General features: G+C 42.8%; 1 protein-coding gene across 1 annotated transcript in view; it reads right to left on the bottom strand.

The window, feature by feature from the left end:
- Positions 1–17,182, bottom strand: part of LOC126471420 (neurogenic locus Notch protein) — a 381,291-nt gene extending 364,109 nt beyond the window's left edge. The window contains exon 1 of the mRNA XM_050099559.1: positions 16,978–17,182. Within this exon, the coding sequence (XP_049955516.1) occupies positions 16,978–17,053 (76 nt within the window). The 5' untranslated portion in view covers positions 17,054–17,182. The remainder of the gene's footprint in view (positions 1–16,977) is intronic.
- Between the last annotated feature and the right edge of the window lie 1,073 nt (positions 17,183–18,255).

Genomic DNA, 18,255 nt, shown 5'->3' with positions numbered 1-18,255 from the left:
GTCACCAGTAACGATATAGGATAGGAGCGGTTGGTGTCTGATTTTGGTTTAGAGCAGCCGATCTTTGAATCTTCTTCGTTGCGTACAAATGTGGCACGATGGTGGAATGAGCACGGTTCAGCACATTTGCCAGTGCTCGAGTACAATTACGTGGATCATTGTGGACTGATGTCTTCCTGAACGTGGAGAGTCACTTACGTCAAAACGATCCTCCTTAAAACGAGAGAACCGTGCTCGGTTCAATGGCATTGCAAACATATGCTTCTGGCTGTCTCCACTCTAATGAACAAACAGAAGAATATGTCGGTACTCCATTTTCTAGCTCCCACAGCTCCACTCACTATCTCTAAACACAAAACGACAATGTTTAAGCCCAAATAGCAATAGTGAGCTACAGATAAAAAATCGCAATCGATACATAAGCCCATAGCAACCGCAAAACCAACATTCAGCAACACAAAAGAGCTACTAACTTATGCACCAACCTAACAATTATTAATAGTGATTTCGTATTGCTTCGCAGTCCTCGTTGAAACTGATTAACAAAATAGGCGGACAAGATTTGAAAGCGATGAAATTACCTAGAAAATAAACCGGTATTCTTTTTTTCATTTTTCCGGTAACGTAACGCAAATACCATACATGAGCGTACACAACTCCAGAGTCTACAGTTATGTTCAATTTCGTAACAAGGAGGAAAAACATATGCAGGTCTCCTAATTCCTTCATCGCTACAATCCCGCAAAACGTTAATCAGTCCACCACCAGCAACGTACGGTGAAACTTTCAAAACGCCAGCCACTCCTGCTGGCGAAACATCAAAAAATCATCAAACGAACGTCGGCCGAAGAATTCGAGACAGAAGCCAACAGACAATCTGTCAACAAGTGGCCACGAAAGCCTAAGCAATTCTGAAACTTTTTAACATTTTTATTTCTGGAGTTATGGTCCGTCTGACACTGCGTCACGAAAGGTGCAGCTATAGCTTACTTGAACAAGCTTGATGACAGAAAGAATCGCCGTTGTCTTTTCGAATCATCCCATACCTAGTCTAAGTGTCTGAAATGAACTACATGCTGTTTAAACCACTGCGGCTGGGCGGGGAGATTGGTACACGACTCCTCCGTTATTTCTCTTCGGCTATCCTGAACACTCTCTCTCGTTCTAACTTTAGTACGGCCAAATAAAATTCCATTCGTGTCCTACGTATCACTCGTATTTTCTCGGTTTCATGATGGTAGCAGATAACATTCAGATGAGGAAATATGACACACACTAAATCCAGTAGCCGCGATCGTGGTCATAGGCGACATTATCACAAAACGATAATTCCCGAGAGTTTTCATCGTTTGGTCTGAAGGATTACAATAACGGCAGCGAACAGTTGTATTACACACAAAGCACAAGTATCCTTACGTTTCCTCAAACCAAAAGTGTGTAATATATGTAACACACTGTTCCGGGAACAGTATCTTCTACAAAATTCCCTCGGCGACAGATCAAGCACTCGACTGAATCAAATATTATGGACACATATTTGCACGCTTTATTATAAGCGAATTTTACCACTGTGCTTTGTATCAATCTGAATACTCAGCTAAATTATATTGTGCGAAAAGTAGGAGTTGTGAAACACCGGACTAGTAACAAAGGATTGTCCAACCGTCCTGATTTAGGTTTACTGGCTTCTCCAAACCATTTTGTGACTAATGAGCAGGTGGTTCCTGCCACAGACCGATTCGTTATCCCGTTTTTCTAAACGCAGGTAAGGCATCATCTTTGTTGTAAGGTTCACACGAGAGGGAAGTGACCTCTCACAAGTTGGTGAACCTCTGCCTCATTCCATAAGGACAATTCACAGGACTCTGAAATCTAGGAAAAAAACCTGCGAACCAACGTCGCATACTATTCTTTTCTGCAATGAAAAGAGCCTTTCACCGCATAGTAAGCCCCACAAAAATGGCGATGCTTTATACTGCTTACGAAATGTGACAGTTATATTAAATAGTAACGTGGTGGCAACAAAGAAAAGCTAAAAGGTAGCTTAGATCATCCTGACAGAAATGCGGTTTACTTCACAAGCAGTAAGCCGTAAGTGGCCTATTCAACAAGTTTAAGTGTTGGGGCATGGTTCAAACGGCTCTGAGCACTATGGGACTTAACATCTATGGTCATCAGTCCCCTAGAACTTAGAACTACTTAAACCTAACTAACCTAAGGACATCACACAACACCCAGTCATCACGAGGCAGAGAAAATCCCTGACCCCGCCGGGAATCGAACCCGGGAACCCGAGCGTGGCAAGCGAGAACGCTACCGCACGACCACGAACTGCGGACTGTTGGAGCATGTAGAATTCCTTAATTGCGAGGCTAGGTGGTTCAGTTGCATACGTCACAGGTAAAACAGACAAAATAACTGGGATTACACCCGATGCAGGTCACACGATTACTATTCATTGGCATTGCAGTACCCGCCCCCACCCCTCTCCTTCCTGTCTCTGGAACGCGTAACCAGTTAACCACGTAAATGGCAAACCACCTTCGACCGGGCCTTGTTGTTAATGGTCGGAGCTAAATTTACAGGACATTCTCTATTTTTTATGAATATTAATTAATTAGCTGGTCATCATCATCTTACCTGCGGGTGAAACACTGTTAGTCACCGTCCGGCCGCGAAAATGATGAGCAGGTGGGAACAAAAACAGACACCGCATTACAAAAAATGTACCTCCCTGCAGGAAATAGTGGGGTCATCTCTTCCATTCAAGATCTACGAGCAAATCGTTTACAGTGACACATGCTGATTCGTCTTTCTTCGAGGGTCTGGCAATGAAAGAATCTCCGAAATGTGGGCACCTGAGAGGGAGTGCGAGAGGTACCGCAGAGACTGCGTCTGCGACAGGCAGCGCGTGCGTGGCTACGAATGTGGCGGGAATACTCGTGGCTAAAAACCGCACCTGGGCCCGACACCAGTTGCTCTACAGTCGTCGAAGCTTGCTCATCGTTCACGGTATCGCAAAATAAAAGCACCACAATTCCCCGAAGGCAGACTGCCAATAACATTAATGCCGTATGTGATAGCGAAACTTCCAACAGTAACTCGATCAAAACGAACCTTCATTAATTGCGATAGCCAAATTTCCTTAATTCATATTCATTCCTACCTTTCCCCTCTAAAGACGATATAAGAGCAGTTGAACCAGGTTTCGCTGAATTTCGGTGTTTAACAACCCAGAAATGTTTCCAAGACTTTGAGGAAATCTGCGTCCTTTGAGAATGTTTTATCCAACAATAACCGGTTAATATTCTTTCAAAAAAACTTGCACACAGATGAAGAGCAATCAATCAGTGCGATTATGGAAGAATCCTACTCTACATGTTATGTAATGCGTAGGCTATTCCTGCCACCAAGCGGCCCATCCTGTGCCGAATCACAAAGCAAGTTTACTGTCGACCTTACTTGGCCGCCCGAACTTCTGTCTATTCGCTTTGGATATGTAATGCAACTCTCAGTACTGAGTGGTTCGCCAGTGTGCGAATGAGTTTTCAAAGGCGTAAGAAGAACGTTACCTACTACTATTTATTTTCTCCTTCGAACGTGTGGTCGAGCCCGACGATGTTTTGATGGTTTTGTACAGTTGTCGATCAATGTCCACGTTTCGTCTCGTGTCAGTACTGTGAAACATCTAAAATTTATTACGTAATGTAAAGAGATTCGTTTCGCTGTTGTGCGAATGATGCCACATTCCCAGAAGAACCTAAGCGAACACTGGAAAACTGCCGAGAAAATGTAATTATCCCGACTGGGTCAGGTTAGTAAATGCACATTTTCGTTCGGTGTCGCTGTGTAAGAAAGTTTCCGGTCGAATTATCGGAACAGCACATCAAGAAAGTCCCTCTGGTGCTTGAAGGAGACAAGATGGCTGAAGCGGGCAGGCTCCAGCGTCGATGACGCTACACACACTGTCTCCGGACAGAGTGCTGCCTCGGTACGGAAATACTGTCGAGAGTCACAAGGAAGAAAGCTTAGGATTTAACCTCGTGTCGACAACGAAGTGCAAGCTCCGAATGGGGGCAATAAGAGAGGCTATCGACCGCAATCTCATGGTAGGAAACAACCCGGCATTTGCCTCAGTCTATTTCGGAAAACCACGAAAAACCTTAACGCTGATTGCCGGATGGGGATTTTAATTATCCTCCGGACCGTATTACACGACGGGCCGCTGCCATAAACTCTCCTTTTGTCTCTCTTCAGTTTTTTCACACCAGTGTTATAGTACCTCAGCAACACACACGAACCAACACCGTACTAAGTAAATGATAGGACTGTTCACAGACAGGCGCAACAGCTGGAGCACGGAGCAGGCAGAGGTGAGCAGTTGATACAGCCCGGAGTTGTCCTCCCGTTACGCTGCTGCGGGCAAGCCGCGGAGCGTTGACATCGGGTGCAGGGAAGCGCGACCGTGTCTGCTCTGTCGCCTTCGCACCAGCCATAACACCATAGCCGCCGCACCTCTCACATCTAATCACTCAGCCTCAATATTCTGGACACAATCGTAGCCGGAGGAAACGATTAAGGCTAAACATCCTGTCGATACGGCGTCATTAGTCCGAGATAATCACACTCGGCCACCGAACTGCCCTGCAAAACTGACAGAGTCTAGTATCCACTTAGTTATAACCCATTCTCGAACACTTTGAAGTTCTGTAGTTGGGGGAAAAAGCAAAAAAGATTAATGTTTATAATGTCGCATCGACGACTAGATAATTACAGGTGGAACAAGAATTCAGACAGCGAAAGGATGGAAAAGAGAATCGGCAGTATGTCTTGCAAAGCAGTCCGCTTCATTCGCTGAATTGTCAGCGTGCCTGAATACCACGTAACACACCCGGCTTCGAGTCCCGGCCAGCTCGGATATTTTCTCCGCTCAGGGACTGGGTGTTGTGTTGTTCTCATTATCATTTCATCATTATCATCGACGCTTAAGTCGTTCAATGTGGCCTCAACTTGGAAATTTGTGGTAAGTTCCTATGGGACCATACTGCAGAGGTCATCGGTCCCTAGGCTTACATACTACTTAATTTAATTTAAACTAAGGACAACACACAACCCATGCCCGAGAGAAGACTCGAACCTCCGATGGCAGGAGCCGCGCAAACCGTGGCAAGGCGCGCGGCTATGGAGGTCACTTGAACGTCTGTTGGGATATGGATGCTGTACTGTGTTCTGTGACGATTCGTTGTCGTTGCGCGCACACCGTCCATTTCCGGACACACGTTCGTAGGACCTTTTTTTCCCACGATTTCCAGCCAGGAATCCGTCCGTGGAGTTTGTCGGTTTTATTAATGTTCTCCTAACCGAGCGACGATTCCTTAACGTTTGTTTCAGTGCGGATGCACTATTGTCGCCAGAACTCCTACGGGAATCAATAATTTGCGAGTAGGGACGCTGCTTACAGCACGCGATTATGTTGGAAATTTAAATAGGTCAGGTACCGTGTCCGGATGGCCGAAGCTCCAACAATGACTAAGAGAATTACTGAGCTGCAACTTGTACGACTGGTTAAGTACTTATCTTCACAAGCAGTAGAGCTCAACGGTTTCTTTATTGCGATGTGAATAACTCCGTGATGCGCCAAATTAGTCGACTAGGCCAATAAAATTAGTCGACTAGGCCAATAAAGACACCTTAAGGTAAGGGAATAAGAGTGTACTACGACGTTTAATTGCACCACTGCAAGTCCGCCGTTGGAAATGAAGACTAATAAAACACATCAGTAACAGTAAGAGATCTAGTTCTGTTAACTGTCAAGTATGCAGATTTCGGGGCGTCTGCGTCGAGTCCCATAGATGTCGTCGAGGGTTACTACTCGAAATGACTTAAAACGGTTACAACGCGGAGTCACCGAATTAATGACAAACTTAAATTCACAGCACTACGCGGAGACAAACTTGGAGAAGCGACTTCGCCGCTAAATAACCGCTGTGTAGAATGTGTTGATCAACTGACGCGGGGTGTCCCACGAGGAGATACGGCAGGAACGATCACTCTTAAGCGGAGAAGTCAAATACCTTACGAGTCGAGAGTCTGTTTTACTGCAAGCTCTTTGCTTTCCATATTTTCATAAATGGTAGTATGGACCAAACCGAGACAAAAATTCCTGAAAATATGGGCTCTAAAGAGCGTACAGGCACCTTAAGAGCTAAGAGCAATTGTTCATCTTCACTGCTGTGAAACACATCTCTTCCACTGAACAAGTACTCACAGATCTTAAGGTCTGCATTTTAGAGCCAATGTTACCAGACTTTTTTGCTTCAAATGATCGTTCGTCATATCCCTGAATATTGACCATTTCTCCTGGGACACCCTGTACAACCGCAAAAAATTTACAGGTTGGGAAAAATACATTTTCTTTCAATAACTAGAAAAAGTAAATTCTTTGACGCGTTTCTTAAGGCTTTTGTGCGATGCCTTTCGAGTCACAGTGGGTATTCGTCACAACCTGCAGTTTGTTCTGTAATCACTGTCTAGGATCTTGTACATTTTGACAGCACTATGTTTTAAATTATACACATTTTCACCCAGTACTAATACCAATAATTTTTTTTATAATACCAAGACAGTGGATAGAAACTAAACTTAGCTCGCTATCACTACAAATATTGACGAGACACAATACTGTGCAAGGTCTTCTGCACAGCCGTTCCATGTATCTTTGATATCATCATGGAAAACAGTATGACAAAAACCAAAGATAACATCCAATACAGAATGGAAGATAAATGCTGCTAAGGAGCAGAAAAACTTGTGTGAAGGTAGCACCAACTCGTACAAAAGCTGATCAGTGGTCAAATTTGTTGCACGATTCTCGGATGTGGAATCTGAACGCTCCCTCCTCAAAGAAACGCGAAGCATTTGAAATGTACCCATACAGGTGAAGCACTGAAACTTGTGGAAAAAAGCCAGCAAAAGTTGTTCAAACATATTGGGACTTAATAAGCAATTCTGAAGCCAGAAAACAGCATACTTATGTGATGTGCTAAGGACAAGTACACTTGGTCTCCAGAAGATCATAATCACTGGTAATGGCGCACAACGAACGAGTAATTGGTTCAGAAATAAAGGGGCGGGGGGGGGGCTAATACGCGGAACATTAACCAGCTCATTAGGGTGGCGGAAGATACGATGACCGGTCCAAATAATCTGCAACATCTGCAGGGTGTTAGAAACTAGGAGACGTAAAAAACGAGAAATGAATACATAACTAGGCTGCACATTGCTTACAGCATAGGATTAGGATTCGAAAGGACAAGGGTTCAAAATCCCGACCAGTCATCCACATTCAGGTTTCAGGAATAAATTATGCAGGTGCATAGGGCTGCTGTACAGTGATGACCAAACACCAATAAAAACGTATAACAAAACAGAGGAAATTAATGACGAGTGGTAGCGAGCGGCTACAAAGAGTACACAAAGGATAGAGGAGTTCGGTGAATCTACACCTACAGTCTGCATATCGCAGCAGACGGTGAAACTTGCAGAGGCGTGCCCACTTCGTGATTTGTGGACGAGCGACTGTAAGGACTCCAGCACGCAATCAAACACTTTACTCCGGGTGACGCCAGCCGTGAAAGCTCGCAGCGAAGCGTACAAGCCGCTGTACCGCAGCACTTAACACTGATGTGGCAGATCCCAACGCTCAAACCACCACTGTATCGGCATATGCCCGTTTTTAATTTCCTTTTTTTTCCATCTCACTAACATCACGGGCTCTTCGCGGTCGAGCTCCCAGCACGTGCGTCCGCGTGTTACTCGCATCGCGTCGCAACATAACGAAATAGAAACCGCGTTCATCATTAAACTCCAATCATTTGGCACGTCGCTTTTAGATATGAAAATGTCCGGGTTGCGACCGTGATAATATGACACAATACGGCGTGAACATATTACACATTTTACAAACAGATTTTCGTTACTTTCCTGCAGACTTAGTTACGTTTCCAGCTGTAGTGAAATTTCAGTCATATCGATCAACACTGCAGCAATTTACCGCCCAGAACACCACATCACACCGCAGGCGACAACATAGCACGATAAATACTTCTGGTAACCCGAACAGAATACTTACCGTTTCGTCTGAAATAGCATTACGCGGTTCGAGTTGTAACTACAGATAACTCACATTACGATTATTGTGTTTTTAGGTTTTCCTGAAGGTATTCGTCTAGAGTGTAGCTTGTATGAAAATGAAACATGGGCAATAAGCACCAGACAAGAAGAGAAGATTCTGAAATGTGGTGCTACATAAATATGCTGAAGATTGGGTAGGTATAGCGAATAACAAATGAGGTGGAACTGAAATGAACTGAGGAAAACGAAAGTTACGCTACAACTTGAATAAAATAAGGGATCGGTTTGTGCGACGCATTGTCAATTTGGTAATGGAAGTAAGTGTGGAGTAGTAAAAACTGTAGAGTCAGAACAGGGCCCGAATACGGTAAGCAGGATGACACGGATGTACGTTGTAAGAGTTATGCAAAGATGTAGAGGCTTGCACAGGATAAACTAGCACGGAGAGCTGCATCGACCCAGTCTTCAGAATAAAGACCCTGTTAGGCTTACAGCTCCTAGCTTACTGGGAAACGACGCACTGTATATACCGTTTTGGGATCGCTATACAGAGCGTGTCACGCAAAGTTCCGCTGGTGTTTTAGCAGATAAACCCAATTTCGTTTTTGCTTTGTGTATCTGGAGTCGACCCAAACGACTACTGCTCATCACGTCTTTCATGCGACGCCCAGCCAGTGTCGACGGAAGGCGTTCGTTTGTTTCCCGTGACAAAAGAATTATTTTAAAACAGGAATTTTACGTGCCCGTTCGGTAGTGTATCCCCATATTAGTCTAGTGTAATATTTGTTTTATCGATATGTATGAAAAGTGTCTTCCTGGTAAAGCACGTCCAATATCGCAAATATCATAAGGCTGTTACGCCAACTCAAGTGGGAGTCAAACACGTTCCCCTCGGTCCCCTAAAAAAGGCCTCAACGGGTCGAAGATTGCTGTCGGACGAGGATGTGCAGTAGGCAGTTACAGACTTCGTGCGGCAGGACACAGTACTGTGCCAAACGGATACCTTCAACCTTGTGCGTCGGTGGGATTATTGCCTCAATGCTCACTGCGATTTCGCCTGTTTGGCATACCTATTGTGGACTATAAGGCCTTCGAAGGGAAACTTTTTGATCGTCCCCTTATATCGATTCATGTATCGAAGGGATGTTTAATCCCGACTGACTTCTGATGAGATCGTATGTGGGATAGGTCGGTTTGTTCCTGCAAAGTTTTAACTGGCACAAAAGTCGACGCAATGAATAATCGGCCACGGCTTAATGACTTCGGCCCAAATAGGCAAATTACCAGTGTTAGCTGTCTTTGGTGTGCAGCTTATGAGCTAGAGTAGCTGAACACTCGAAGTTTTCATTTCACTATTATTAGTGTCCAAAACATCGCAACTAAATGAACTGTCGTATTTCTGTGCAACATTTTCCTACCAAAGTGCAGCAAACGGAACCACCTTCGGAAGTATCGACATCAAACCCGAAAATTATGCAATGCTTCCGTTACTAGGCATAATCCTCTCATCTCTTTGAGATCTTCTCGTACCAATGGTCTACCTACTTTACGGCGACGTTAGACCGTTTCTCTAAAGCATTCGTAGGGGCATCCCAGCTGCAAACGCTAGCTCTTCACGCGGCTCTCATTCCAGTAGCGCGTGGTTACTCTATAAAGTTGTGGAGTAGGTGTTTGCAAAATGTTGGCAGTAACTGGAAAGTGGAAAGCTGGCCGCTAGGCTCGTTACATATAACGTGCGAAGGCGTTGCGACCACGTTCCCAGACGCCTGAGAAACGCCACCGAGGACTCTTCTCAAGCGACCACAGACACACTGTCTCTCTCAGGACTGTACCCAACGTCCAGTGTCCAACTATTTTCTTTATAGGATGACACAGATACCTTGCCGGCCGGAGTGGCCGAGCGGTTCTAGGCGCTACAGTCTGGAACCGCGCGACCTCTACGGTCGCAGGTTCGAATCCTGCCTCGCGCATGGATGTGTGTGATGTCCTTAGGTTAGTTAGGTTTAAGTAGTTCTAAGTTCTAGGGGACTGATGACCTCAGCAGTTAAGTCCCATAGTGCTCAGAGCCATTTTGACACAGATACCAACTTTCCGAACTTGTCGTTCCATCGGCAGCGAGATCGATAGAGGTGGAACATTAGTTTCTATTGTAAAAAGAGACGCAGTCATAGGCGCAAAACAGGAAACAGGGTGGAAGGGAGATTCACCTCGGTATTCAGTTATAAGCGACCAGCTCCACGAAATTTGAATAATGAGTAACAGTGAAAAAATTAAATCGTGAAAGCTGCATACGAATTATAGAGGGGCGCCACCACAATACAAGTCCTGAGAAAGACCCAGAATAATAGTCTGCATGAATTCGGGCGCTGGAGACAGGGTCCTTCAAAAACGCTCTCAGTTTTTGTTAGTGGAAGCGCCCAATTTTTTTTTTAATCACGACGATAATTTGCATTAAGTAATAATCACACTATAACGTGTTCTGTGCTGGAGGGGGAGGGGTAGCTGAGGTGGAACTTTTGTAACTGCTCAAAATTCATCTGAAGGCGATCTGCTCCACGACGCAGCAAAGAAAAGAAAAGAAAAGAACTGCTGTCAACAAAATGGCTCTGAGCACTATGGGACTCAACTGCTGAGGTCATTAGTCCCCTAGAACTTAGAACTAGGTAAACCCAACTAACCTAAGGACATCACAAACATCCATGCCCGAGGCAGGATTCGAACCTGCGACCGTAGCGGTCTTGCGGTTCCAGACTGCAGCGCCTTTAACCGCACGGCCACTTCGGCCGGCTGCTGTCAACATCCGTGACATTAGTGGCGGAGTACCACGCTGGACGAAAAAGCAGTACAGACACGACTGATCGTAGCGTAAATTACGAACTGTCCGCAAGACGATTGTTTTAAATCAGAATTTGCACCCCATTCCTATCAAATGTGACTGCAGTGTCAACGAACTGTTTGATTCGTATCCGAGACAACCGAGATACGAATACCTGTTGGGTAAAAGTGCTTTCTCACTGCAAAAATTTCGAAGTGAAGTGATTTCGTCATCTTGATTCGGACTGGTACAACTGAGCGAGGATCAAGATGTAAATTCCCTTCCTACCACCCTGATTTAGGATTTCTGTGCTTTTCCCTACATCGATTATAATGAATGCTGGGAAGGTTCCTTTCTTTAAGTCAATGCACATATGCAATATCCTCGTCCTAAACAGGTTCAAATGGCTCTGAGCACTATGGGACTTAACTTCTGAGGTCATCAGTCCCCTAGAACTTAGAACTATTTAAACCTAACTAACCTAAGGACATCACACACATCCATGCCCGAGGCAGGATTCGAACCTACGACCGTTGCGGTCACGCGGTTCCAAACTGAAGCGCTTAGAACCGCACGGCCACACCGGCCGGCTCCTAAACAGGACGTTAAATCCTATTCTTTACCAATCCCAGATGAACACTGTCTCGAATGACCCCAAAGTTTACAAAACGTTAATTACAAGTGACACATGCTGTTCGTCAAAAGATGTACATATTAGAACACAGTTACCTAGTTGGACACAGTTTGACACACAGGTTGTTCATGGTTTATTTGGATTAACACAGACAAAATAAATTACATTATGTTAAACCATAGTTTTACTGTGAACTTCCTGTCTATGTGAAGGAAACTATAATACAAAACACTGTGGTAGGGAACGGGTTAATAGTTCGAAATGGTCATTTATCAATACCCGTTTAAGTCACCACTAAAAAGCTCTGTTTATTATCAGTTTGCCACACCAAAAATGATAAAAATCTGAATTTTATAGAATAGAAGCTTTCGAAATGTGGTGCTACAGAAGAATGCTGAAGATTAGATGGGTAGATCACATAACTAATAAGGAGGTGTTGAATAGGATTGGGGAGAAGTTTGTGGCACAACTTGACTAGAAGAAGGGATCGGTTGGTAGGACATGTTCTGAGGCATCAAGGGATGACCACTTTAGTATTGGAGGGCAGCGTGGAGGGTAAAAATCGTAGAGGGAGACCAAGAGATGAATACACCAAGCAGATTCAGAAGGATGTAGGTTGCAGTAGGTACTGGGAGATGAAGAAGCTTGCACAGGATAGAGTAGCATGGAGAGCTGCATCAAACCAGTCTCAGGACTGAAGACCACAACAACAACAACAACAATTACAACTCAAGGTTTGTGAACCTCAGGTTATTTCAGCCTCAAATTGCTTCACTAAGCACGTTACCCATTGATGTGATATTTGGCTACCTGTCTCCTACATCATTATCGAGCTATTTTAAGTGGACTTGCGACCACAATTTCATATCAATGACCATCATTCAAAATCTAGCGGCACCTAACCCATATGTTATTAACCCTGTCATACATGTCTCTACGGTCTTCAAAAACATGTGCTAACAATGTGTAGTACAGTGCAACTAGCCCCCAAGGTCGAATATCTTGAACAAATCGTGCCCTACATTATAACTGGCTTCATTTTCGAGCAATAGGCTGGAGAAAAACGGCGTATTTCAACGTCGACATTGAAACAACTCTGGGTGCGAAACTATTCAGAAAATTATGAAACAGCACTAATCTGTGTCTTTTTAGCTATGTTACTGAGGCAATGAATCAAATCTGATACCCAAGAACAGAATGAGATTTTCACTCTGCAGCGGAGTGTGCGCTGATATGAAACTTCCTGGCAGATTAAAAAACTGTGTGTCAGGCCGAGACTCGAACACGGGACGAGGTAATGGCGGAAGTAAAGCTGTGAGGACGAGGCGTGAGTCGTGCTTGGGTAGCTCAGATGGTAGAGCACTTGCCCGCGAAAGGCAAAGGTCCCGAGTTCGAGTCTCGGTCCGGCACACAGTTTTAATCTGCCAGGAAGTTTCACCCCAGAACAGTTATGTAATGAACAAAGTGAAAATATCTTTCGTTGGGAGAGTAAAATTTGGCAGAGAGATGCTGCTGTGCAGCCATTTAGTCTTATTACTATTGTTATTAAGCAATACATGGTCTTGTGACGGAATCTGAGCATTTTTATTCAAATTTGAGCTGCAATATCATTTCACAGCATTCGTCCATGGATAGCCTTAAACGTTGATAGCACGGCAGCTGTGGCAGAACGGGGCATTTTGAGAAATGCAGTAAGAGATTCAGTGTTGGCAGACATAACTTATTTTCTCCTTCAACAGTATCTAAGACGCCTGAGGGGTGTTTCCTTAAAATCTTGACATTCGAAAAAGCTCCCATACTCAGGAGATGGTGTGAGACGCAGCAATAGTCGCTAAACGAAAACTGTGAAAGGAATGGTACACGGTCTTGATGAAGGGGCACCACCACCTAGCATTCACCTCAGGCTAATGACGAAGAAACTGAAAACTTAAGACTGCGTGCCAGGCCAGGGATTTGAATCACGGCCAATATACACAATTCCAGTGCCTTAATCACTACACTGTCTTACGATAAAGAAGCAAGTCTCCTTGTGATCCTGATGCCGCAAATGAAACTCAAAATTTCATATAGGTCAATAAATATCAACATGGATGTGGTTCGTAGCATGGAAGCCAATTTAAAAGCTTGGGATGCTTCACCATTTGGGTATTTTCCTTCAAGAAAGTAATTACATCTATCGTTTATATTCTCTACGGCCACGATCGATTTCATCATCTCGACTTTTCCTCCCTCTAGTGGCAAGGGTTTCTCTCTAACACTACATGACTGCAGTGATTACGCTATACAAACTCAATTCCTGAACTATAATTACACATGCAGCTTGGTCATTACCCAATTTCTTTGGACTGCCCTTCCAATCAACGGAATGGCCTCTGTAAATACTTTTAGAGATTAATGACATGGACATCTGACATCTCTCCGACAAGCTCGATTTTGGTTTCTCCAGAGAACTATAGCAGAATATAAGAATTGTTCCATCGGCAGGATTTCGTTCCCACCTTTTTACAACTGAGCTTGCGCTCAGTGTCTTATGACACTACAAGTGACATATTTAAACACTAACCTTCCGGCCAAAGGTATTATGAAATCTGTGCCCCTATGGAGGCAATAAATAAATCGCAAATAAAATTTATTGTTAATGTACATTTGATTCATGTAAGGTGTAAAACGATTGTTAATGTTGATGGTCTAGACTGTGACTAAGACGAACACTTCTACTTCTGAAACAAAATGCACTTATGAAGACTCCACGATGTGACACATCGAAGAAGATAATGTCCAATAAGTCAGCGCAAGCACAGGTAATTTCCAATGTAGAAGCTTCGACATCTTACAAAATGAAAACACTCGAGATGGCAAATTTAAATCAAAAGACAAGTACTCAGCTACATATCAATCCAATGCAAGAAGAAATAAATTTAACGTAAATCAAATGTGACCGACCATTTAGGTTGAACAATTGATCTGTACTCAAGAACATGGTCGATACCCAATGTTTCTCAAGAAAAAGCAAAATAAGCCATAAACTGCGGCAAAATTAGTTGCTAAATTTACTTCGTAAATACAATGACGAACGTCCATATTAAGCAAGTTCCCTGATACCTTAACAATTAAAATGGTTCCATATAGGATAATCCTGAATTGGTAAGCTTTGGGGTTTGTCGCAAATTAATCTTAAAATTATATGATTTTATGAATCCAATGGATAGCTCGGTAACACTTCTCAAATACCAACATTACTACATTAATCTTTATAGGGAGAAAACGCGGTTTAAATTCCCGACCACTCTTTCCCACTTCACATGTCTTCTGTAAATCTCTGCAGGGTATCACTTGGATGTTTGCTCCAACAACGGTAAATAACCCCAAGCCTCAGTTTAATTTGTGTCGTAACTCTACCGGTCCTTGAGTTAGCAGGACGATACACCTTAAAAATGTATGAAAATAAAACAAGAGGCTCATTTAGTGACGCGACTTCACTTCTCACTCACTGTTCCCTAGCAGACACTGACATCAAACATCATTTAAATAAATTTGTGTAGAGCGTCAAACTAAAACTCAAGAAAACAACTGCTCTATCCAGGAGGAGCGCTATGAGAGGAACTGCATGTATATTTTAAACACTATCTCATTTACTATACACTCTTATTTGTATCTAACAAATAACATGCAAATCCGATGTAACAATTTTCTTTCGGGCAATTAGCTTTGCGTCATTCAGATTTTCAGCAAACAGAGACATCCTAAAATGAAGGCTGGCACATAACTGGGAGAAACAACCCAACCAACGGATGGTTCTGATTATTGGCCCTTATTTAAATCCACGCGGACATTGCAGCGTCAAACAAACAAAACATTCGGCGAATTCACAACAAAACATTTAGAGCCCAAAATTAAATGTTTGGGTGAATGTCTGTCCTCCAATCTGTCATTCCGAACCAGGATATTCAAAAGGCATAACGGCGCACAACGGTTTACAGGAAAACATTCCACCATCGGATATTGACAGTCATCAGGTAATTATAATCTGCGCCCAGTACTACAAATACAGTGAGACATCAAAATTCCTGATGAGGATAAATGCCCAAAATACGTAAATAGACATTAACGGAATAATATTCCCGCGTATGGCTCCATAACACCGTACTGCGGCCCGATCAAGAGCGCTTGTGTTGCCGCCATCTTGCACACATTTTGAGGCTGGTGTCGCGATAGATATGCGGAGCTTACAGAAGAAACGTCTTTGCTGCAAGGCTCTCAGATGTAACACATCTCATAGCAACACAAAATACATTATTTTTTACAAAAATAAGGGACATGAGGTAGCTACAGACCTGAGGATATATAACATCCTAGCTATACCTCAGTAACGTGGTTTAGTATGAATTAGGCACTTTAATATTACAAGAAAGCCTGTTGAAATTTATAACCACGATATTATTTCAACAATAATTTATCTACACAACTAGACGAAGCAGTAAAAATTATTAATTTTTTTGTCGAATCATTTTGAAAGTACAGTGCTTTATTTGAAAACTGAGAACAATACAAGTTAATCTGTTTATCAGTAACCAACAACGTTCGTGCACAGAGAAGGAAGAGGTGCAAGATGCGTAAATCCAATCCGAAACTATCAGTCTCCTCCCAGAGCAACAAGTTGTAGACGACAACCTGTTGATCACTCAGACACACCGCGTCAACGTAGTCGCTCACCGTTGATGCTCAATGACCATAACCTACTACTGTACACCGGATTGACATTCTATACGACAAAACTAACTCCTTATATTCAGAAGAATGGAAGTCTATATGTTTGACAGAAACATTTTGAACAGTTCCTTGAATAACGTATACCTTCTATTTCAGTATGCAACTGTATGCACAAGCATACAATGAAAATCATAAAGAATGAATAACACTCCTACCAACGGTAAGTATCAAGTAATTACAAACCTACAAATGTCATTGTTATTTCGGCAAGACGCCTGGATTTGTTGCCTGTTTGGCAATTTCTCTACCACTTTACACTACAATTTGCCAATTATATATTCCTCCTACGGAGAGAAGAGAGAATTGATTGTAGAAACAACATAAAAATATAAGCGAGTAAAATCCATGCGTTTCTATATTGACCGATACAAACACTGTCATGTTGTTTAACATATGAACTTTGACGTGCAGTGTTGTAACATAGTAGATTTTGTTACAGCATGGCCTCAGTCCAGGTTAAGTAATAGAATTATCTAAAATTGCCGAGCCATTTCTAAAATAAATTCTCCTATGTTTTATAGAAAGAAGTGATGTCTCACAGTAACACCTCTCAAGTATTGTAATTTTTTTATCGGTCATAAAGTATAAAATATCCATAAAAATCAATAAGAAGTGTGTTGTTTACCATTTACGGATGAAATCTGCAATCCAGCGAAGAACAGAAGCGTCCAATAAAAACAATAATCCGTCTTCCGCAACATGTTGAAGCCGCGGTTACTGCGGAATATCCTCAGAGATCACTCATCAGCCAACACACAACACACTTCTGTCAAAACTGCACAAAATCTTTCACACACATCATACATGTGTTTCTACCGATGCCTAAACAACTCGGGGTACGCTCCCCACACACAACTTCTCATCGCCGCAGCGCGCTCCACTGTGAGAGCTATTGTTCGTACTAGCCTCCAAGAAAGTAGTTCCAACGTTGCCGCTGTCGGTATCCCTCCGCGCGCCGAACTGTGGGAAAATTTGCTCTTGTGTGAATCCAAGTGTTTTACGTTTAGTGTCTTATCAAAAGAGTGTATCTCGTAACATTAAGTTTATTAAATGATACACGCGTAATATTTGAGGCGTACCAATGATACGGACGTTTTGAAGATGAAATATATACGCGCCTATTTCTTTGAGTGGACGCTGTGGAATGCGTCGCTGGTAACAAGTCTCTAGCCAATGGGAGAAGTTCATTCACATTCTCACTGTTGCTAAAAAGACGTTCTGTTGTGTTTGTTGCATATTATCCGGACGCTACTCAGTTATACGCGTCATGTTATGAAATTGGGATACAATATGTAAAATGAGAGGCTTCTAAAGCAACAGTAAGCAAATTTTATCCATGTGGTTTTCTATTTCTTCTATCGAATATTAGTTCGTTAACGATCAATTCGGGTCATACTAACCTTACCACTAATTTCAATACCATGAGATAAGTTTTATATAAATAATAATGTCGCCAGGAGAAGCAGGTAATATATGAAGTTAAATATCGCCTTCATCTGTTCGTAGAGAGAACTGGATGCAACAAGATATTCCAAGAACATGGTCGCAGAGGAAGCGAAGATGACACGAATTTGTTTGGGGAATGACAAAATCAGTGATGGTGAAAAAGGTAAAGCTGATGAAACGTCATTTCCCTATACTGAAACTGAAAATAATCAATTTAATTACGATGGTAAATTACCGAATCAGAAGTCATTTTTTAAAATGACGTCATCCTGATTTCAGATTTTAGTGTTTTAAAATAAAACACTGGCAGCTGAACGAAAGATGACGCAATGTAATATATTTATAGGAGCTGTGGACCAGTATTACAAGAAAGTAATAGTAGTCATTTTCATCCATCTAATTAAACATTCGGTTTAATAGCAAGAAGCCGAATCAGTATTATTTTCGGATCCAGAAC

The sequence above is a fragment of the Schistocerca serialis genome, chromosome 3 (assembly GCF_023864345.2).
Source record: "Schistocerca serialis cubense isolate TAMUIC-IGC-003099 chromosome 3, iqSchSeri2.2, whole genome shotgun sequence".
Classification (NCBI taxonomy): domain Eukaryota; kingdom Metazoa; phylum Arthropoda; class Insecta; order Orthoptera; family Acrididae; genus Schistocerca; species Schistocerca serialis.
The sequence above is the reverse complement of the archived record's forward strand: the minus strand, read 5'-3'. Positions and strand labels throughout refer to the sequence as shown.